The sequence below is a fragment of the Grammomys surdaster genome, unplaced genomic scaffold, assembly GCF_004785775.1.
Source record: "Grammomys surdaster isolate TR1022 unplaced genomic scaffold, NIH_TR_1.0 364, whole genome shotgun sequence".
Taxonomy (NCBI): domain Eukaryota; kingdom Metazoa; phylum Chordata; class Mammalia; order Rodentia; family Muridae; genus Grammomys; species Grammomys surdaster.
The window spans coordinates 3494475-3515391 of record NW_021604783.1 but is presented as its reverse complement, the minus strand read 5'-3'; the positions used below and the strand labels follow the sequence as shown (position 1 = coordinate 3515391).

Below are 20917 nucleotides of genomic sequence, written 5' to 3'. Positions count from 1 at the left end.
AGTGTGCTACCCCTGGCTTTGTTTCAGGGTTTTGTCTCCCAGATGAGGGAACTGAAGGGTCAGAAAACTTGTCCAGCGTCACACTGTCTTTTGTTTGTTTATTTTTTGTAGACAGGGTCTCATTGTGTAGCCCTGGCTGGCCTGAAACTTGCTATGTAGATCACACTGGCCTTGACCTCACAGAGATCTGCCTGCCTCTGCTGTGATTAAAGGCATCTGGTACCATGCCCTACTAACCACACAAAGTCTTTTTTTTTTTCCACACAAAGTCTTAAGTGACAGAGACACCATCCGACTCTAGACCATCATTCCCCTCAAAAATTTTATTCACCAAAGGAGAAAGCAGCATAGAAACACCAGTGTCCCAGAAGGAAGGTGATAACAGGCAGTCTCTGGGGGAGGGACTGTGGTTTCTCTGATCTCAGCACCCCCCTCCGCTCAGGCCCCACCCCTACACCTCCCAGAGCTGCCTAGAAGTGGTGGGGTTAGAGCTCCTCCCAGGTCACCCCTTTCCCTTTGGGGAAAGAATTACAGACCCAGGCCCTTCCTACCAGAGGACTCTTCTCATTACCCCTCTTGGGGGGTGGGGAGTGCACCTGCCTACATCCCCACCTACCTGACCTCCAGGGCCCAGGGGGCCCCCAAAGCAAGTCATCTGAGATGACGGTCAAGCTAGATTTTGAAGAATGTCTCAAGGACTCACCCCGCTTCCGGTAAGTGTGTGCAGGTCCATCAGTCTAAGGAGGGGAAGGAAGGTCCCACATGCCCGACACACCCAGCATTCCCCAGGCAGGACCAGCATTAGAGCCTAGGCCACAGAGACCAGAGGGAACTGGTGGGAACTGGTGCCTCTGCTATTCAATCCAAGCTCTCAAATCAGGCATGGTGTCTCCGGCCTGTAACCCCAGCACTTGGGAGGCTGAGGCAGGAAAATTGCTAAGTGTCCTAGACTAACCTGGGCTACAGAGTAAAACCCTTTAAAAAATAAACCTGCATGCTCTCCAAAGCTTGCCATACTCTGCCTTCTGCACCTTCTGGCTTTTAGAATTGTCATTCCTTCTTCCTTCTCACTGGAACCCCTCCCCCAGCACCTGCCCTGGGGCGGTTAGCAACTTCCTGCCCAGGCCACATCCACCCTCCTACTCTTCCTGCTCTGGTCTGGGTTATTGAAGCTTAGAATGTGCCCAGTAGCACAAGAACAGAAAGTGGCTCGACTCACAGCTTGGTCTGTCTGTACCTACCACCCCATGACTCCAACCCCCACCCTGACGCTAAGCAGAGGGCCCCGTGGACCTAAGCCGTTCCCATGACCCTGTCCGTCCTTTCCCAGAGCCTCGATTGAACTGGTGGAAGCTGAAGTGTCAGAATTGGAGACCCGCCTGGAAAAGGTGACCAAGCCATGGAGAAAAGATCCAGAATCAGATTACAGAAAAAGATTAGAACAAAATTAAAAGATCAGGGAGACAGCGGGAGACTGGGAACGAGTTAGTCATTGAGAGTTAACTGTGCCTGGCCATACTTGAGCATGCGCGCACACATGCGCACACACAATCACATTTAAAATCCGGATGTACTGGCTCATGCTTCTAATCCTAGACGTGGTGGTGTATACCCAGGTCCCAGCACTTGGGAGGCAAAGGCAGGTGAATCTCTCATGAGTTCAAAAATAGCCTGGTCTGCTCTACAAAGTAAGTTCTAGGACAGAAGAGAGACCCTGCCTCAAATTAATTATTAACATATTAATATATATAATATGTTTTTTGAGGCAGGGTCATATGTTGTCCAGGCTGGCTTTGAATTTACCATGTAGTTGAGCCTGGTCTTGAATTCCCAGTCCTCTGACCTCTACTTCCCTCCTGGCAATGGAATTCATCCTGTGCAGATTAGACAGACCCAGCCCTACCACCAGCTACATCCCCAGAGCAAATACTTCTTAAAACATTACTTAATATTATTTTATTATATAGGTATGGCTGTTTTACCTGGGCATATGTCTGTGTACCATGTCCACATCCAAGGCCTGCAGAGACTGGAAGAGGGCATTGGATCCTCTAGAATTGGAGTTACAGTTGTGAGCCACAATATGGGTGCTGGGAATTGAACCTGAGTCCTTTGTATAAGCAGCCAGTGTGCTTAGCCACTAAGCCATCTCTTGAGCCCATCAAATGTTTCTAATTGAACTTTTAAAATTCAGGTTAATCATACACTTGCAGTAATTGCAAAGGGAGGCCATGTCCCTGCCAGCTTCCCTGAGTGGTGATATTTAATGCGATTTTCCTCATCATCACAACCAAAAATTAAGCCGGGCAGTGGTGGCACACACCTTTAATCCTAGCACTTGGGAGGCAGAGGCAGGCAGATTTCTGAGTTCAAGGCCAGTCTGGTCTACAGAGTGAGTTCCAGGACAGCCAGGGCTACACAGAGGAACCCTGTCTCAAAAAAAAAAAAAATTAGCATTGGCACAGTCCAATTAACAATAAAGACTGCAGGGACCAAGGGCTGGTCAATAAAGTGCACCCCTTGGAAGCATGAAACTCAAATGTGATGACTCCCCCCTAGGTAAAAATGACAAGATGTATGTATGGTATACCTTTATAATCCTAGTATTGAAGTAGAGACAAGAGAATCACTGGGGCTTTCTGACCACCCAGCCCAGCCTAATTGGTGGGTTCAGCAGCTAGTGAGAAATCCTATGGTACATATTGTTCTTTTTTCTTTTTTTTTTCCTTTTTCAAGGTCATACTATTTATCCCTGGCTAGACTGAAACTTACTATGTAGACTAGGCTAGGCCTCAAACTCACAGAGACCTGCCTGCTTTTGCCTCAGAAGTTGGTCTGTCTGTCTATCATTTATCTAATCTAGTGTGTGTGTGTGCCTGCAAATGTAGTATGTGTGAGTGTGTGTGTGTGTGTGTGAGTGTGTGTGTGCGTGCACGCCCATATGAGTGCATATTGCTGTAAAGCATGTGAGGAGGTTAGTGGACAATTTTCAGAAGTCAGTTCTCTCCCTCCACCATTGGCTCCACAATCGCACTTAGGTTGCCTGGCTTACCTGTCACATGTCTTTACCAGGTAAACCATCTTACTGAAGTTGGCTTTTCTAAAAAACTAGAAATCTCATGTGGACATGCTTTTAATCCCAGCGCTCAGGAGGCAGAAGCAGGTGGATCTCTATGAGTTTGAGGCCAGCCTGGTCTACAGAAGGGAGAGATCCAGGACAGCCAGGGCCTCACAGAGAGACTCTGTCTTGCAAATAAAGTGTTTCAAGCCTATTCAAGTTGTCTTGTACATTGATAGTTCCTCTCTATTGCTGACTCCAATTCTCTCTTATACATGCGGTAATTACTGCTTAGATTTGTTTGTTTGTTGTTTGTTTGTTTGTTTGTTTGAGACAGAGCCCTTCTATGTAGCCTTGACTGGTCTAGAACTTGCTATGTTGACCAAGCTGGCCTCAAACACACAGAGATCCATTTGTCTCTGCCTTCTGAGTACTGGGATTAAAGGCTTGTGCCATTACACCCAACTAGTTATTGGTTCAGTTTTATGGAAGGTCTTTTCTCATGTTGGAGAGGGGTTTGTAGACATAGGAGAGCTAGTCAGTCTACTGATCTACACTGTGAGTTATAGCCATTTTCCCTCCTTGTCTTGGACTGCCAGGACTTGATCTTGGTCAGTTTCCTGACCATTGCTGATCCCTCTAGCCACTTTCAACCCAAGCTGTAGTTCTCAGACACCTCCACAAGCTTCCAGAAAAATGTACGGGGAAGACATGGTGCCCAGGCTCCTGGCACCCTGCCACCTCTCCACAAAGCCTCTCTGTAGCCTCTCACCACCCTGGGGCCACTTGGAAAGATTCCACCGACACTTGATCTATTCAAGATATGACAACTCCTGGCCAAAGGCTAGCATGGGACTTTTAGGGTGGTGCGACCACAGCCATGTTTGGGATTCTAGCTCAGTCACCTGGCTTTCCCTTCTCAGATCAGTCATAGTTTGACCATTACATGGGCACTGAAAAATGGACAACTGAGCACCCCAACATCTTACTTGGCCCTGATCTTGAGGCCCAGATGACTAGTTAGTATTTGAAAGGGAATGTTTAGAGAGTACAGAATGAGACACACTCCCCACCTCAGCACACAACAAAGGCCATAGGCTTGAACACATGCAGCACATGCAGACGGGGACTGGGTACGAGTAACAAGACAGTGCAGGAGGATGGGGCTATACGGGTGCCACTTAAACAGGACACAGAAGGGCAGGCAGGGTTGGACAGGGAAAGATATCTGGGAAGTAGAGATGGCAGTGACTTTGGGAGCAAACTTGGAGGAATGGCAGGAACTTTGAAACAAATAGAAGAGGAAGCAGGGAAGCAGGGATAATGACATTGTAGCTGGGAGTTTGACATGGGGGTGGGTGGGACAGTAGATGAGATTGGGAAAGGATTGTACAGCCTTGGGCAAGGAGTGAAGTGGAGAAGAGGGAACATCACTCAGTGTGCTGGCCACTGGTGGTAGTCTCTCTTGTGCTTCATTTTTCCCAGCTCCTCAAGCTGGGCTCCTGCCTCCTGGAGAGTGGCCGTCATTACCTTTCTGCCAGCCGTGCCTTCATTGTCGGCATTTGTGACCTGGCTCACCTGGGTCCACCAGAGCCCATGATGGCGGTATGTGATCATTCTGAACCAGGGATGTGGTTGCTAGGAGCAGGGGACTGGGATAGAGAGATGCTGTGGAAGAGGAGGGCTGACTTGGGGTCTGCAGAGTCCAGGCCAAAGCAAAGCTGGGGTGATCATCCAAGGTAGGTCCATTTGGCAGGACCTACCTAGAGTTGGACGGAACCTTGGTGTCTCTGTGTTTTTTCTCTTGCCCAGGAGTGTCTGGAAAAATTCACTGTGAGTCTGAGCCACAAGCTGGACAGCCATGCTGTGAGTGCAGAGGCCTGAGGGTGAGGGAATAGATGGGGAAGGGTTGATCAACATCCTGTCACTTCTCAACTTCTTCCAACAGGAGCTCCTTGATGCTACTCAACATACACTGCAGCAGCAAATCCAGACCCTGGTCAAGGAGTGAGATGGGAGAGAAAGGGGGGCCTTATCCCCCAGAAACTAGCCCTCCACCTCTCTTCCCACAGGGCCTCCCTCCCCCACAGGAGGAGCTATGAGGGTGGGTGGGAAGTGGCCTGACTTCTGTCTTCCCATCCCAGAATTCCCTGTATTTCCCTCTCTACACAGGCTGACAGGATATAGGTGGGTCTTATCCTGAGATTTCTTTTTTTCTAGAGCAGAAGGGTAAATCTGTGGTTTCGTTTTGTCTCCCCTAACTCTAGAGGTCTCCGGGGCTTCCGAGAGGCTCGCAGGGATTTCTGGCGAGGGGCTGAGAGCCTGGAGGCTGCCCTTACCCACAATGCAGAGGTCCCCAGGCGCCGTGTCCAAGAAGCAGAGGATGCTGGAACTGCTTTGAGGTCGGCCCGAGCTGGGTATCGGAGTCGGGCATTAGATTATGCCCTACAGGTAGGTGCCTACCCCAAGTCATCCTCCAAGATACCTGTATACCTTGAGGTTTCCTGGAGAAGGGGCATCCCTAGGGTGCAATGGGAGGAAATTCTGTGGTTTCTACTCTGACCTGAGGTCTTTTGGGGCCTTCAGGTCAATGTGATCGAGGATAAGAGAAAGTTTGACATCATGGAGTTCGTGAGTTCCAGGAGCAGCCAGGATGGAGAGGAGCTGGCTGACGGCGGGAGGGAAGAGGGAGAAAGAGGGTTACCCTTCCTCAGTTCTGCCCCATGACCACCTTGTCCATCAGGTACTGCGTTTGGTTGAGGCCCAGGCTACCTATTTCCAGCAGGGCCATGAAGAACTAAACAGGCTGGCTCAGTATCGGAAGGAACTGGGTGCTCAGGTAAGAACTCTAAAAAGTTGGTGCAGAGAGGTTAGGGTACATACGATGACTCTTCTGGACTGGTTGGGGCAAACTCAAACATCTGAGAGGACTCTCCTATGCCCAGTTGCACAACCTGGTCTTGAACTCAGCTCGAGAGAAGAGAGACATGGAACAGAGACACGTGTTACTGAAGCAGAAGGTGAGGGCTGACATGGGGGCAGGAGGAAAACCGCCTGTGGCTCTGTCTCTGTCTGGCCCAATTGTCTTTGATCCTCTCATGCTTCCCAGGAGCTGGGTGGTGAGGAGCCAGAGCCAAGCCTAAAGGAGGGGCCTAGTGGCTTGGTCATGGAAGGACATCTTTTCAAACGCGCCAGCAATGCATTTAAGACCTGGAGCAGGTAAGAAGACAACTGTCCCAGCTAAATCCAACCAGCTGAATATTCTTGGATCAGTAATGATTGTGTATTGTGTATGAAGTCCACCAAGATACAGCCCTCAGTCAGCAAAGACAGACAAACAGAACACCTAAATGACTGCACACTATGTTAGAAGGTAATAATAAAACATCTGGCACAATGACACACTCCTTTAATCCCAACTTGGGGTAGGGAGGAGGCAGAAATAGGCAGATCTCTGTGAGTTCAAGGCCAGCCTGATCTACAACATAGCAAGTTCCAGGACTATCAGGGATACATAAAGGAACCCTATCAAAATAATAATAATAATAATAATAATAAAAGTAAAAATAAGTGTGGCGAGACATACCTCTAAGCTCAGCTCTATGGAGACTGAGGCAGAAAGATTTTGAATTAGAGGTTTCAAGTTACACAGAATTTCATAGCAAAAACCTGTGTAAAAAAAGTAGGAGTGGGTGAAAAAGATCACCTGAGAAGACAGGGTGAAATTTAGGGTTGTTGTGGTTTTTTTTTTTTTTTTTGGTTTTTTGTTTTTTTTGGTGGGCTGAGGATTGAACTCGGGGCCTCGACCAGGGATCTACTGCTGAGCTATATCCTCAATGTGGGGTTCCCAATTCTAAACAAAATGTCAGGGGCTAGGCTTGATGGATCGTGCCTGCAAGCCTAGCACTTGGGAGCAGCAGGCAGGATGATTGGAATTCTGTCTGCAAACAAATATGGAGCAGAACAGTCACTTTATTTTTTGACACCCACTCTTTTTGGGGGTGGAGTGGAGGGACAAATCTCTTGTATCCAAACTGCTGATCTCAAAACTTACTGTATAGCCAAGGATGGCCTTGAACCCCTGATCTTTCAGCCTCCACCTCCCAAGAGTTAGGACTACAGGTGTTCACCATTATGCCTGGCTAAGAAAGTAACTTTTTTTTTGTTTGTTTGTTTTGTTTTTCGAGACAGGGTTTCTCTGTATAGCCCTGGCTGTCCTGGAACTCACTCTGTAGACCAGGCTGGCCTGGAACTCAGAAATCTGCCTGCCTCTGCCTCCCAAGTGCTGGGATTAAAGGCGTGCACCACCACTGCCTGGCCAGAAAGTAACTTCTAAGTAGATATCTGAGTGAAGGATGCTGTAGGCAGAAGGATGAGTTAATAGGAAGGAAGGCCCTGAGTTCCCTGAGGGTTTGCAAAATGAGCTATGGGCCTACACAGAGTGAGGGAGGAAGGAGGAGGAGCTAAAGGGGTTACAGAATCATGCTAGAACTTTGCAGACATTGGGCAGGGCTTTTGAGACTACTCTGAGAAGATGAGGAAACCCTACGGGGCTTGAAGCAGAATGCTGATGAGTCTTGATCTTTCAGAACCTCCCCCAGCCCTTGAGGAACCTTGGTACACATTAGAAATAAAGCCCCTTCCCCAACACAGTTTCATTTGCCAGACACTCGAGCAATAAGCCTGGTGTAACGCCAGCAGTCAGGAGCCTAAGACAAGAGGATTACAGATTTGTGGTCAGCCTAGACTACAGAGCAAATTTTAGGCTTGCCTGGGTTACGAGGCAAGATCCTATCCCAAACAAATAGTTGTAGAAGTAGAAGGGGTTCCCATTCCCTCAGGAGACGCCCAGAAACAGTGCCCATCACCGTTACACATCTTCACAACCCTTATGTCTGTCTCTCACTACTAACATTGGCCACGATAGACAAAATGCTGCAACAATAAACTGAATTTTAGTTAAAAGAAACGAAAGAAAACTGGGTGTGGTGGCATATCCTTGTGAGCCTAGCTTTTGAGGTGGAGGTAGGAAGATCAGGAGTTGAAGGCCTTACTGCCATCTGCTGGAAGATATGTCCAATCTCGGTTGTCCAAGGTGTACAATGCACCCCTTAGCTGTCTCATTCTGTATAACTTCCCACCATTGTCTGGAGTGTCCCATGGGACTGTCAGCCTACACCTCTCTCCTCAGTAAGCTACTTAGGGGGGCAAAGAGCACAGTCTCTCTTCTGTCCACTCCTGAGCCTGTTCCTGTGCGGGGCATGCCTTTAACCACTTCTGTCTCCTCCAGACGCTGGTTCACCATTCAGAACAACCAGCTGGTTTACCAGAAGAAATATAAGGTGAGTAGGTCCCGGGTGCCTGGGCTCTAGATAAACTCAGCCTTTGTTCACTATGGCTGGCTCATGGCCTCCTTATCACTTTCTGCCAGGACCCTGTCACCGTGGTGGTGGATGACCTTCGTCTGTGTACAGTGAAGCTCTGTCCAGACTCAGAAAGGCGTTTCTGTTTCGAAGTGGTGTCCACCAGCAAGTGAGTACAATCCCTGGGGCGATATTCTAATATGTCTGAATAATATTTACAAACCCAAAAGGCAGGGCCACCGAAATGAGTCTCCCTGTGCCCGTCCAGGGCTTAACCCTTTGGTGGCTGGGTTGAAGCAGGGAGCCTAGACTGAGAGGACAAGGTAGGAGCACATATTTTGGAGGATGCTCCCAATCACTACAGAAGTCCAGGTGCTTATGATGGGGATTGCATTCCAATAATCCCATTGTCAGTTGAAAAGATACTAGAAAACTTACTTTACACATAGCTTAGCCTAGACTTAGCTTACCTTCTAGAAACTGTTAGCCTACAATTACAAGGCTCTTTTATAATAAAGTGTTATTGAATACTCTATTGAAAACCCAGGATGGTTGAATGACTACACCTTTGTTGTGCGTTAATATTGGAAAATATTGTCAAACTACCATAAGTTAGGGACCACCTGGATTTCAATGTAGCAGATAACCAGATACCGAACACACCTGTAATGCTAGCACGTGGGAGCAGAATCTTAAGTTTGAGGAACATAGGGCCGGAGAGATGGCTCAATGGTTAAGAGCACTGGCTGCTCTTCCAGAGATCCTGAGTTCAATTCCCAGCAACCGCATGGTGGCTCATAACTATCTGTAATGGGATTCAATGCCCTCTTCTGGTGTGTGTCTGAAGACAGCTACAGTGTACTCATATAAATAATAAATAAAAAAATCTTTTTAAAAAAAGTTTGAGGAACATAGCTTGTTCCTGTCTCAAGAATAAAGAGGCTAGTGAGACGGCTCGGCATGCCTGCCAAGCTTGATAACCTGAGCCGCGTCCCCAGGACTCACATGGCAGAAAGAGATAACCAACTCCACAACATACTGTGCATGTGTTTGCACAGGTACACACACACACACACACACACACACACACACATTTGAATATAATGTAGTCTCTCTCCACCCCAAGAAGGGGTTCTTCTGTGTAGCCCTGGCTGTCCTGGAACTCACTCTGTAGACCAGGCTGGCCTCAAACTCAGAGATCCACCTGCCTCTGCCTCCCAAGTGATAGGATCAAAGGCGTGTGCCACCACTGCCCGGTTAATGTAGTCTTTTTGAAAAGTTCAAGGCCTGACAGGTCGACTAGCAAGTTTGAAGTCAATCTGGACAGTTTATCAGACCCTATCTCTAACTAAAATAAAACATGGCGTAGATGTAACTCAGAGGCATGCTTACCTGAGCACGCACAAAGCCTTGGGTCCAATCTCATTAGAAATAGATAAGTAAGGAAACATCTTTCAAAATCTATATACTCAGCTGGGCATCCTAAGACTGTCAGCTTGCCCCACCCTAGCCACCCCCCTTCACGGCTCTCTGGCCTCAGACTCCTGTCTTGTTACTCTCAACACCACCTGCAGGTCCTGTTTCCTCCAGGCTGACTCTGAGCGTCTACTGCAACTGTGGGTCAGTGCTGTCCAGAGCAGCATTGCCTCAGCCTTCAGCCAGGCTCACCTGGAGAACAGCCCTCGGGGGCCAGGCCAGGTACCTTAATATGGGCACTCTGGCCATGCTGCCCTGGGAGGTGGAGCATCCTTCACTCTTAGGCCCTTGCTAATCCTTTCTTCTCCTGTCTCCCTCAGGTCTCAGGATACCATGCCCCAGGCTCTGCTGCTACTCTGAGCTGTGGTGGGGCAGCCAGAGGACGGGAACCTGGGGGAGCTGGGCAGGTGGCAGCCCAGGTACAAAGTGTGGATGGAAATGCACAGTGCTGCGACTGCAGGGAGCCGGCCCCAGAGTGGGCCAGTATCAACCTTGGTGTCACTCTGTGCATTCAGTGCTCCGGCATCCACAGGTCATTTCCTAAGACTCCAAGCATAAGCCCTGCTTTCAACTGCAGTACAGCCCCTCTCATGCACCCTACCCTGGCTTTTTCTTATGTCCTTCTCTGTCACTAGTCTCCAAGTTTGCTGCACAAAGTCCACATGTGAGTTGGGTGTGGACAGGCTTGGGGGCCTCCTAGACAAACTTATTGTCTTGATCAGAAGAAGCCTGGGTTACGGTTGCTGAGGGTGGGACAGCCATCAAGAGCCCAAATGGGGGAGGGCAGGGGTTGTGAGGTCCTAGCAAGTTCTTAAGGTCTCACCAACAGTCTGAAGTATACAGAGGGAAAAGAGATACATACAAAGACTGTTCCAGACAGAAGCACTATTAGCAAAATGAGGAGGCTAGAGAGTATGAGGTCTTAAAATGAAATGGAAGAGAACGGCAGCAACGGTGAGCAGGCCAGAGCCAGGAAGAGGCTATATGACCTCTGCTGCCTTGCTTCCTGGCCTGGCCCCTCTGTGCCCCAGACAGGCCTGGCCTTTGAGTCTTCAGAGGCAACAGCTTTCCTAGGCTACTGCCCACGCAGGGCATGACTCTCCCTCTGGCCCTCCAGGAGCCTTGGCGTTCATTTCTCCAAAGTCCGCTCTCTGACCCTTGACTCCTGGGAACCAGAACTAGTGAAGGTAACTAAGGATACTCTGGATATTGTGAAGACAGAGGACTGAGGAGTCTTGAGGGCTCTGACACTCACCCCATTACCCAACCTCTTTCTCTTGACCTCTTCCGGGCCTCCTGAAGCTTATGTGCGAGCTGGGGAATGTCATCATCAACCAGATCTATGAGGCCCGCGTGGAGGCCATGGCAGTGAAGAAGCCAGGGCCCAGCTGTTCCCGGTGAGGTTGGGGTGGAGGTGCCCGGGGCTTCCCTACAGTGGAGAGGAGCAGCAAAGGGACTGAGGGACCAAAGGCTGTCTCCTCTAACATCCAGGCAGGAAAAGGAAGCCTGGATTCATGCCAAGTATGTGGAGAAAAAGTTCCTGACCAAACTTCCTGAAATTCGAGGGCGAAGATGTGGCAAGGGACCCCCAAGAGGACATCCTCCTGTGCCCCCAAAGCCGTCCATCAGGCCACAGCCAGGGATTGTCAGGTCCAAGTCAGGTAGAGAGTCTGACTCATTGCTGTCTGCTCAGTGCTGGCCAGGCCTATAGGGAGACAGAATATGAGGTCCAGGATGTCCCTTGGAGGAGGTTGGGAGGACCAGACCAGAGTCAGGAGGTTACAGTAGGGCGTGACATTGACATGAAGAAAAATGTGGAGTGGAAATGTCAGGAAGAACCATAAAAGAGGGCATCTCCAGAGAGAGAGGTTAAGCTTGGTATCTCCAAAGGTTTGAAAAGAAGGGTTATGAGCCTAGCGGAGGGGTGGGGGGTGATGGTGAAGAAGGAAGGTAAGCACAGAGTCTGTCAGGGAGTTGGCTCACCTCTGGCATCCATCCAGTCTGAGGAGATGAGCAATACTATCTCTTCCACACCCAGGGCCCTCCACACGTACATACCAACACGTATACCACAGCGCTCCCATTTCTCACCACAGCCCTGAGTCACAAGGGCCTCCCCACAATTTGGACGTGACTTACTCCACTGCAGCATCTGGGGACTTTGCTAAAGATTTTCTTTCCAGATATGGCACTGACTCTCCTTAACAGAATTAAATTCCCTTAACAGAGTCCCCATCTGATGACATCGGAAGCCTGCACCCTGGGGCCCTGCTGTTTCAAGCTGCTGGATATCCTCCATCTCTTCCTACCATGGCTGATGCCCTGGCCCATGGAGCTGATGTCAACTGGGTCAATGCGGGCCAGAGGAATGCGACACCTCTGATCCGGGCCACAGCTGCCGTGAGGACCAGGCCAACCTCCCCTACTCTACCCTAGAACTCTTCCTGTCTCTCCCTGGGGTCTCCATCCCATAGGGAAAGATAAACAATATAGACCAGCTGTTAGAAGTGGGATTTGGAGGCGGTGAATTAGATTTTAGATCTACCACTTACATGAGATTTTAAACAAGTTGTCAATATCTCCGTGACTTACTCTCCTCGATGTGAAATAAGAATAGCAGGAGACCGGAGAGATGGCTCAGAGATCAGGAGCACATGCAGTGTTTGCTCAGGACCAGTTTCCAGCACCTACAAGGCAGCTCATAACTGTAACTCCAGTGCCAGGAGATCCACCACCCCCTCATTCACTGCATGTAGTACACAGACATACATGGAGGCAAAACACCTATACACATAAAGTAAAAAATAAAACAATATCTTTTTTGTAAAAAGAGGAATAACATGACTCATGAGGGTGCAGAATATGCTTTGGGGAGAAACAGAGCTTCTTTGTGTAGCCCTGGCTGTCCTGGAACTCACTCTTGTAGACCAGGCTGGCCTCGAACTCAGAGATCTGCCTGCCTCTGCTCCCAAGTGCTGGCCTTAAGATTAAGACATGTGCTACCACAGCCTGGCTTTTTTTTTTTTTAAACAAAAACCAAAAAAACAAATGCTATCTTATTTTTATTAATTTTGTATGTGCATTGGTGTTTTGCCTGCATGTATATATATGGGGGGTTGGGTCCTCTGGAACTGGAGTTACAGACAGTTGTTACTGTGTGGGTGCTTGAGATTGAACCTGGCGCCTTTGGAAGAGTAGCTAGTGCTTTTAGCCACTGAGCCATCTCCTCAGCCCTGGGATAGATTTAATATATGAGCATATGAAGATGGCTAGCCGAGCCTGATACGTCGTTGTACCCCAGACACCACACTCCAACCCTCCTGTTGTCTCGATTACACCTCCCTAAAACATCCCAAAATCCACCTCTAAAAATGCCATCTCCTTCTTGATCTCTCCATGCAGAATTCTCTTCTGGCCTGTGAGTTTCTCCTCCAAAATGGGGCAAATGTGAACCAAGCAGACAGCACTGGCCGGGGCCCACTCCACCATGCCACCATTCTTGGCCACACAGGGTACGGGGCTGTGGAGATGGCACCATGGGGAGGAAGCTTTCTGGGAATGAAACTGGGGGATGGCTGCAGCTAAATTTAGCTATCCTCTCTAGGCTCGCTTGCCTTTTCCTCAAACGGGGTGCAGACCTGGGGGCTCGAGACACAGAAGGCAGGGACCCCCTGACTATCGCAATGGAAACCGCCAATGCTGACATCGTAACCCTGTGAGAATGCTGGAGGGCTAGGCTAATGCTTAGGCAGTCCATTCATTTTGGGGTGGGACTAATGTCAAAAAACCAGACTTGGAGGGTGAGGACTGGGAGCGGTGTGTGGAGTGGGGTGTGGAGCAGGTGCATGGACCAGTAGGGTGAGATGTTGAAAGTTCATCTCATCTCGGGAGCCAATATTAGGACACTCACATTGGATAAAAAGTTCGTGCATTTAAGCTTTTTTTTTTTTTTTAAAAAGTACTAGTGGACATTTTTAAGGATGATACAGCTCAGGAATTGGGAGTTGGACAGAGGATGGGGAGTTGGAGAAGAGTGCAAGGTCTTTTACTTCCTAATCCCCACCCTTCAGGCTACGATTGGCAAAGATGAGGGAGGCTGAAGCGGCCCAGGGCCAGGCAGGTAAAGTAACCACGTATTCCCTCCGACCCCAGGTCCATACCGGAATGCTGGTCCTAGCATAACTGTCCCCTTAGTACCCAATGCATTAATACCGTTGTTTATTCAACAAACATGTTTTGGGCACAGCAAGCGTGCCTGACCTTTGGAACAAAGGAAAAGGTGCCGGTGCTGTGCTTAGGATGTACCGACACTTAAAGCGTTTACCCTGCCAGAACCACCCCTACTGCGTAGCCCAGCTGTCCAACCTCCCAGCCTTTCCTCTGTCTTCCGTAGGAGACGAGACGTATCTCGACATATTCCGGGACTTCTCCCTCATGGCGTCGGACGACCCAGAGAAACTGAGCCGTCGCAGTCACGACCTCCATACTCTTTGATTCCAGGCCCCTCCCCACCATGCTGTGGCACGTTCTCCATTAAAGTCTCTTCTTAGCTTGACTTCTTTCTCAGTTCATTTACTGTGCGCCACCTGGGGGCCCGGCAGGGTGCGTGGCACACTGGCCACCCGGGTGCGGGTAGCCGTGTTTACTCATGAGGCTAGGGTTTCTCTAGTAAATGAGGAGGCTGACTAGCACCCGGTGGCTGGAGGGACTTTCGAGCCCAGGCGACCAGGGAAGCCACCGCGTGGGAACCTGGGCTCGCCGGGATGGCCCGAAGGCATCCGGAATATGCCATGGCTCAGCATCCGCCCCCTCGGGAGTTCCCGACCGGGATCTAACCACGAGACTTGGATTTTTTGAGAATAGAGGGATGGACTGGAGACTCCAGCCCCGACCAACTTGTAATAGTGAGGTCATGCACACCTGCAGGGAACGCGGGGCGTCGCGGCCACATCCGCAACGAAGCCTGTGAATCATCCCACCCCCGCTCGGGTCGGCCGGTCCAGCCTGTCCGCCCCATCTCTCCCACTGGCGAGGCCCGGCTCCCACCCATAACAGAGCCCCGCCAGCCCACGGGGGCGTAGGGCGGGGCGCTAAGGGGCGGGGCTGTCGCTTAAAGGGCCACTGACCGCTGCCCTTAGGCCACTTCCTGGGGGTGGAGAGGACCTCAGTGGCTGCTGAGACAACTCAGGAAGGCGGTAACGCCCGAGTTCTGAGATTCTGTTTATTCCCAACAGAGTCCTGGGACACTCTCAGCTCTGACTGCGAGAGCATCGTCTCTCCTCAGCCATACAGAACTGCTGGCCACCGGTTCCCATCAGTTGCGCCTCCATCTTTTGGGACAGGCGCCCCTAACCCTGGCTGGGCCTTTGGACAGGTCCTCGAAACCCGGCGTGGACTCTACTACTACAAAAGTTCAGAAACTCAGAAGCTAAGCCCTTCAGCTTCCGACCGGTGCTCGCCACCGTCACCTGCTGGTTGAATTCCGGAAACCCACTGTCTGAAGTATACAGGAGGGAATCGCTGACCACGCACAATCAGAATTGTTTGGACCAAAAACTCCCTGATCCTGTCTGGCTGCCTTCTGTTCTTTTCATCGGTTCTTTCATCCTCTCGGGGATTTCTGTGTCCTGAAGCCCCCAACCGCCACCAAAGTAGCTTGGGTGAGCTACAGACTTTTCTGTCTTGTTCTCCAACCTCTGCCTTCAACTTAGCAAGTCTGAACGTTACCACCCAACGTTTCCAAACCCTGAAAATCTGCTTTTTCCTTCTCCTTGTCTGCCTCCTATATTCCCCAAAATTTCCCCCCCTCCTGTGTCCTCTTCACCCCCTTCCTTTGGGGGCCCCGTGACCCTAAATGTGGGGGGAACGTTATATTCCACTACACTGGAGACCCTGACACGTTTCCCAGACTCCATGCTGGGGGCCATGTTTAGGGCTGACACCCTAATGCCGGCCAATCTCAACCCACAAGGAGATGGCCATTACTTCATCGACAGGGATGGCAAGGCTTTCCGGCACATCCTCAATTTCTTGCGGCTAGGCCGTCTGGACCTGCCTCGTGGGTATGGAGAAACTGCTCTTCTTAAGGCAGAGGCTGACTTCTACCAGATCCGGCCCCTTCTGGATGCCCTTAGGGAATTGGAAGCCTCTCGGGGTACGCCTGCATCCACAGCTGCCCTGCTCCATGCAGATGTAGATGTTAGCCCCCGCCTGGTGCACTTCTCTGCTCGGAGGGGCCCCCACCACTATGAGCTGAGCTCTGTCCAAGTGGACACCTTCCGAGCCAACCTCTTCTGCACTGACCCTGAGTGTCTGGCTGCCATGCGCAACAGATTTGGTATGGCCAGTGGGGACAGGGCAGAAGGAGGTCCACATTTTCAGCTAGAGTGGGCCTCCCGACCCCAGGAACTCCCTGAAGTCGAGTATCAAAGACTGGGGCTGCAACCACTGTGGACTGGAGGGCCAGAAGATCGGCGGGAGGTAGTGAACACAGCTACGTTCCTGGAGGAGGTGCTCCGGGTGGCTCTGGAACATGGCTTCCGCCTGGACTCTGTCTTCCCAGACCCTGAAGACCTTCTAAACTCTAGATCCTTGCGCTTCGTGCGCCACTGAGGATGCTACCCTTCACTTGACTGTGGAGAGGAGGGGGAATGAGTCAGCCAAGGGGTTAATGGCTCATCTACAACCTCTTTCTAGTTCTGGTGTGGGAGCTATGAGAGTCAGGGATCCCACCACACCTGGCTGGAGCCTAGAGCTGGGGTTTCTAAATCGAGCTGCCCTCACCCCCAAGACTCATGGATGGTCCAGAAGATCTACACTGGGTTGTATCCTGGAAAAGCATCGTGGATTCTCTAGCCTGTTCTTCCTTGAAGATGGGTCCTCTGTATTCAGAGGTGTGGAAAAGTAAGGAAGCACCTCTTTGCCCAGGCTAAAGCTAGCGTAGCTCTGGAGGGTTGAGCACTAGGTGGGAGGACATTCTTTGAATTATCAAATATAATCTGTTCTCTAGACTGGTTTTCCCTACTGGAGCTGGCACCTTATCCTACCATGACCATTAAGAGGCCAGGACACTCTGGGAGGTTTCTTTACTATGTCCCAAGCCACCTACTGTGGGACACCCCACCCTAGGATGATATAGGGGAGCTAGGAGAACCTCCATCAGCATGGAGGCTAGAGCTCCCTTCTGGAATTCCAAGATGTTTTGGAGGATCCCGTACAGAAGTGGGGCTGGTCCATAGTGTCCAGAGGCCTCTTTTATGTGTGTATGTACATGCCAGCTAATGGATCTGAGGATGCCTAGCTCCCTGGTGTCTTGGTTCCCATCAGTGCTGCTGACTCCTGTGTTTGTGTGTTGGTCCTTCCGTGATCTTGGCATGTCCAGGCCTGTTTGGGGTTGCTTAGCAACTCTCCAGGCTCAGGTATGTCTGTGGTATGTGTAAGAACAGATTTAGATTTAGTTTAACCATAGGGTGTGTGAGTGTTTGCATGTGTGTTTATGCCTGCATCGCCACGTAGGCAGGAGGGCCTTGTTTGAGTTTGAGTCACTTGGCTCTTCCTATGAGAGGTAAAAGCCACTGGGCTTAGCTGGGCCTCTGAGACCTCTGGGAGCTCTTGGTTGCTGAGACAACCATGAGCCTGTTGCTAGGAAATAGCTGGGTAAAGACTAAGGTTGTCCTGGGAAGAGAGGAGATAGAGTTGGGAGAATCGGGGATGTGGGAAGGGTAGTATTTCTGGGTTCCTGGGTGGACGGGATGCACACATAACGCCTTCATCTATCACTGTGACTTACAAGAAGAAAAATAAATCGCTTTCAGAACCACAGATGTGTAAAGGCCACTATCCCCTTGGAACAGAAACCCTGATTTATTCGTCCTAGAGATACGTTTTAGCCTCCAGTTCTTGGGGGCCCAGGGACAGCTCCATGGGAGCCAGGGGGTAAGACAATGGCATTGTTCTGGATCAGTCTAGAACCTCCTACAAGAAGGGCGAGAATCCGAACCTCAGAGAATTCTGACTCTTCCCTGGTCTGAGGGGTCCAGCTCCCACCCACCGCCACAGGCCTCATGTGGGCGCTGGCTGTAGGTGGGGTTTTCTTGGCCGTGGCCAAGGCTTGTATCTTTTGTCGTCTCCCAGCTCATAACTTGCCAAACCGCCTGGCACAGCTCAATAGCCAGATGAAGCCACAGTGGAAGGAATGGGCTTCCCCAGATTTCTCGGCCTTTGCCTTAGGTAATGTCAGACACACAAGGTTATCTCAGCAATAGTCACCCTATATCTTAAGGGGGCTAGCATGTGAGTTCCTAGCTGTGCTCCCCCGTCATTGCTTCAGTCCATAGCCCTTTGTGGACACGTTAGCCTCTCTCTTTGGAAGAACTCTGTTTCCTAGGAAATAGGAAAAACAAAAGAAAACAAAAAACCAAAAACTCTGGAGCCCACTCTAGCTCACGCTTGTCCATCTCCACAGATGAGGTGTCCATGAACCAAATCACAGAGAAAACTCACCGAGTCCTGAGAGTCATAGGTGAGGTCTGGGGGAAACTGACATCTTGGGACCTAGGAAGATCCAAGACGGAATTTGGGGAGAGGGGAGGAGAAGAGAGGGGCCGATCTGGGAGGGGGTGTGGAAGGCAGCTCTGATGAGGTCTAAGGTGATATGGCTGTGCTGTGCCTCTCCAGAGATAAAAAGATCCATCTCCTTGCTCCCATCATATTGGCAATGGCTTCAGAAGACCAAGATCCCCCAGTACACCAGGGAAGGTATTGATGGGGGAGGGCATCAAGAGGATGCCTAGGATTTGTAGCCAAGTGGGGAGTGACTGAACAGGTCAGCCACTCCTCCTTGCCTTTCATTTCAGATCTCTGTGCTCCTGTCTGCCGTGAGTAAAAGAAAAGGCCGTGGAGCCTCCTGGGGAGTGAAGAGAGTAGGGCGACTGCCTGAGGAACGTGGGTGGCTGGGAGGAAGGGTTGGAGGCGGCCGTGGCTTCGCTTGCCAGCGCTGCTTCTGTTGTCTCCTGCAGGGGGCAGCACCATCCTGTACAACTGCTCCACCTGCGAGGGCAAGGAGGAGTCTTGTTGGCCCCAAAAGCGCTGTTTCCCAGGTTCTTTAGTCCTTACCCTCCTAAGATCCCCTAGGTTCCCTGGTGTGATCCACAGGATCATCAACGGCCTCCTGGGTTCCTTGCAGGAAGTCACGATCTGTGGGACGCTAGGATTCTGCTTCTATGTATCTTCGGAATTGTCCTGCTTTTGGGTGCTCTGAGCCTCCGAGTGGAGTGAGTTGTGGGTTCTTCCCAACCCCCTTCCCTGATTGTCTTCAGGCCTCCCATCCTCTGTCTCCTTTCAGGTACCTGCAGCTGCAAGCAAAGGACTTGTGAAAACGTCGACACCTTTCCCAGACCCCGCCCCCCCGCCCCGCAACAAATTTGTTCCCACAATTTCCACATCCCTTAGGGTAGGAACCAGCCACTTTTTAGACCCAGCCCCAAAGCCTCAGTTTTTCAGACCCTAAACCTCAGACTCCTGCTATCAATATCCGTGTCAAATGGCCTCCAGGAACCCAAGCACCCACAGCTGAAAAGTCCCTCCCCTTCTGTGTTCCACCAATCAAACAGAGCAGTGGATGAAGCCAGGAAATTATCTACAGAAGGAAAGAATCCCTTACCACTACCACTCCCACATCCCCTCTGTCCATTCCCGGAAAGCGGGGGACTGTTGGCCTGTAGATGTTGCTCTAGGCCCTCCAATGACTGATCGGGAATCCGGGAATGAGGGTTCTGGAAAACTCTCTCCCTCTGGGGTGAGACCACATCAGTCAACCCGCTGGCATACAGTCCTTCCATTGTATTAATATTGTGCAGCCTGGGCCTCCCCCTCCTGGTGGGCCTGTGTAAATCTGTTGTGTGATACTTTCCCATTTCTGCCTGGCTCTGTCTGCAACTCTGTCTGCAACTGGCAGGCAGATGGGATGGAGATTCTTAGGAATTCTAGTTAGGGGTGCCCCCCTCCAAATAGATATTTAGCAATGTCTGGAGTCAGTTTTGTTTTAATTGGAGGAATGTGTGGCTGGCACTAGTGGGTGGAGACCAAGGCCGCTTGTTAGACATCCTGGGACACACAGGAAAATCTTGTCCTGATGTCAACAATTTATGGTGCAGAAACTCTGGTGGTGCCATTCCTCTTTGTATCAGGGGTCTGGGGTTTGGAAGACAGGAGATCTAAAATGAAGAGAGGCCAGTCACCAGCCATAAGTTCTCATGGAAGCGTGGAGCCCAGATAGGATCCCAGCCTCTACCTACTTTTCAGGCTGGGTGTCTGGAAGGCACAGTTGGAGTGGCTTGGACAGCCTCCATGTGTATGCTCCTCCCCCTGGATGAGTAACAGCGTCCCACACAAGCCTTGGCTGGCGTGATGTACACCCGGGTTAGAACCACCCGGATCTCCATTCCTTTCCTCTTTAATTTTTGAGACAGAGCTTCTTTGTGAGACAGGATTTCTCTGTGAAACAGTCCTGGCTGTCTTAGAATTCACTTTGTAGACCAGGCTGGCCTCATACTCACAGAGATCTGCCTGCCTCTGCCTCTAGAGGTGCTGGGATTAAAACTGTGTGCCATTATACCCAGTCCCAGATTTTGTTTTTAAATTTTGTTTAGTGTGTGTGTGTGTGTGTGTGTGTGTGTGTGTGCGCGTGTGTGTAGGTTTATGTGGGCCATAGCACATATGTAGAAGTCAGAGAACAATTTGCAGAAATCAAGTCTCTCCTACCATGAGGGTCCTGGGGACTGAACTCAGATCATCAGGCTTGGTGACAAAGCTCCTTAACTGGCTGAGCCATCTCTACAGCCCATTGTTCTTGTTTTTGAGACAGGTTCTTGTCAGCTTAGCCTGGCTTTCAGCTTGCTATACGGTCAAAGATGTCCTTGAGCCTCTGACCTTCCTGTCTCTACCTCCCAAGAGCTGGGATTGTGGGAGTGTACCCCCATCTGGCACTCACATTCTAGACAATCCTGTTTTTCGTACATGA

The 20917-nt window shown here is 50.4% G+C and overlaps 3 protein-coding genes across 4 annotated transcripts; all 3 read left to right on the top strand.

The window, feature by feature from the left end:
* The first annotated feature begins 463 nt into the window (after nucleotides 1-463).
* On the top strand, nucleotides 464-14452 carry Acap1 (ArfGAP with coiled-coil, ankyrin repeat and PH domains 1). 2 transcript variants are annotated; one of them, XM_028780118.1, is made up of 22 exons: nucleotides 464-713; nucleotides 1331-1388; nucleotides 4544-4663; nucleotides 4871-4924; nucleotides 5007-5065; nucleotides 5326-5509; nucleotides 5645-5689; nucleotides 5802-5897; nucleotides 6004-6078; nucleotides 6168-6277; nucleotides 8349-8400; nucleotides 8490-8590; nucleotides 9996-10119; nucleotides 10218-10429; nucleotides 11015-11084; nucleotides 11200-11294; nucleotides 11389-11558; nucleotides 12125-12297; nucleotides 13300-13409; nucleotides 13502-13612; nucleotides 13968-14017; nucleotides 14291-14452. In XM_028780118.1, the coding sequence occupies exons 1-22, from the start codon at nucleotides 661-663 to the stop codon at nucleotides 14389-14391; spliced, it is 2223 nt and encodes a 740-aa protein (XP_028635951.1). In that variant the 5' UTR covers nucleotides 464-660; the 3' UTR covers nucleotides 14392-14452. The 2 variants fall into 2 exon arrangements, with proteins under 2 accessions (XP_028635951.1, XP_028635952.1); XM_028780119.1 differs by lacking the exon at nucleotides 1331-1388.
* Nucleotides 14453-15037: 585 nt separating this feature from the next.
* Kctd11 (potassium channel tetramerization domain containing 11) lies at nucleotides 15038-17716 on the top strand. Its single transcript, XM_028780123.1, has one exon. The coding sequence runs from the start codon at nucleotides 15811-15813 to the stop codon at nucleotides 16507-16509; it is 699 nt and encodes a 232-aa protein (XP_028635956.1). The 5' UTR covers nucleotides 15038-15810; the 3' UTR covers nucleotides 16510-17716.
* Nucleotides 17717-17960: 244 nt separating this feature from the next.
* On the top strand, nucleotides 17961-19562 carry Tmem95 (transmembrane protein 95). The gene is made up of 7 exons (XM_028780124.1): nucleotides 17961-18126; nucleotides 18362-18418; nucleotides 18574-18654; nucleotides 18753-18773; nucleotides 18915-18995; nucleotides 19082-19169; nucleotides 19241-19562. Exons 1-7 carry the CDS (start codon nucleotides 17961-17963, stop codon nucleotides 19269-19271), a joined length of 525 nt encoding a protein of 174 aa, XP_028635957.1. The 3' UTR covers nucleotides 19272-19562.
* The last annotated feature ends 1355 nt before the right edge of the window (nucleotides 19563-20917 follow it).

Bases quoted from the DNA above. Each gene is read 5' to 3' on its own strand.
- Acap1 (XM_028780118.1), top strand. From the start codon at position 661: ATGACGGTCAAGCTAGATTTTGAAGAATGTCTCAAGGACTCACCCCGC. The intron at 6,278-8,348 runs GTAAGAAGACAA...TGTCTCCTCCAG, and splicing joins GCATTTAAGACCTGGAGCAG to ACGCTGGTTCACCATTCAGA. The intron at 11,559-12,124 runs GTAGAGAGTCTG...TTCCCTTAACAG, and splicing joins GATTGTCAGGTCCAAGTCAG to AGTCCCCATCTGATGACATC.
- Kctd11 (XM_028780123.1), top strand. From the start codon at position 15,811: ATGCTGGGGGCCATGTTTAGGGCTGACACCCTAATGCCGGCCAATCTC.
- Tmem95 (XM_028780124.1), top strand. From the start codon at position 17,961: ATGTGGGCGCTGGCTGTAGGTGGGGTTTTCTTGGCCGTGGCCAAGGCT. The intron at 18,774-18,914 runs GTGAGTAAAAGA...TGTCTCCTGCAG, and splicing joins TCTCTGTGCTCCTGTCTGCC to GGGGCAGCACCATCCTGTAC. The intron at 18,996-19,081 runs GTTCTTTAGTCC...GGTTCCTTGCAG, and splicing joins CCAAAAGCGCTGTTTCCCAG to GAAGTCACGATCTGTGGGAC.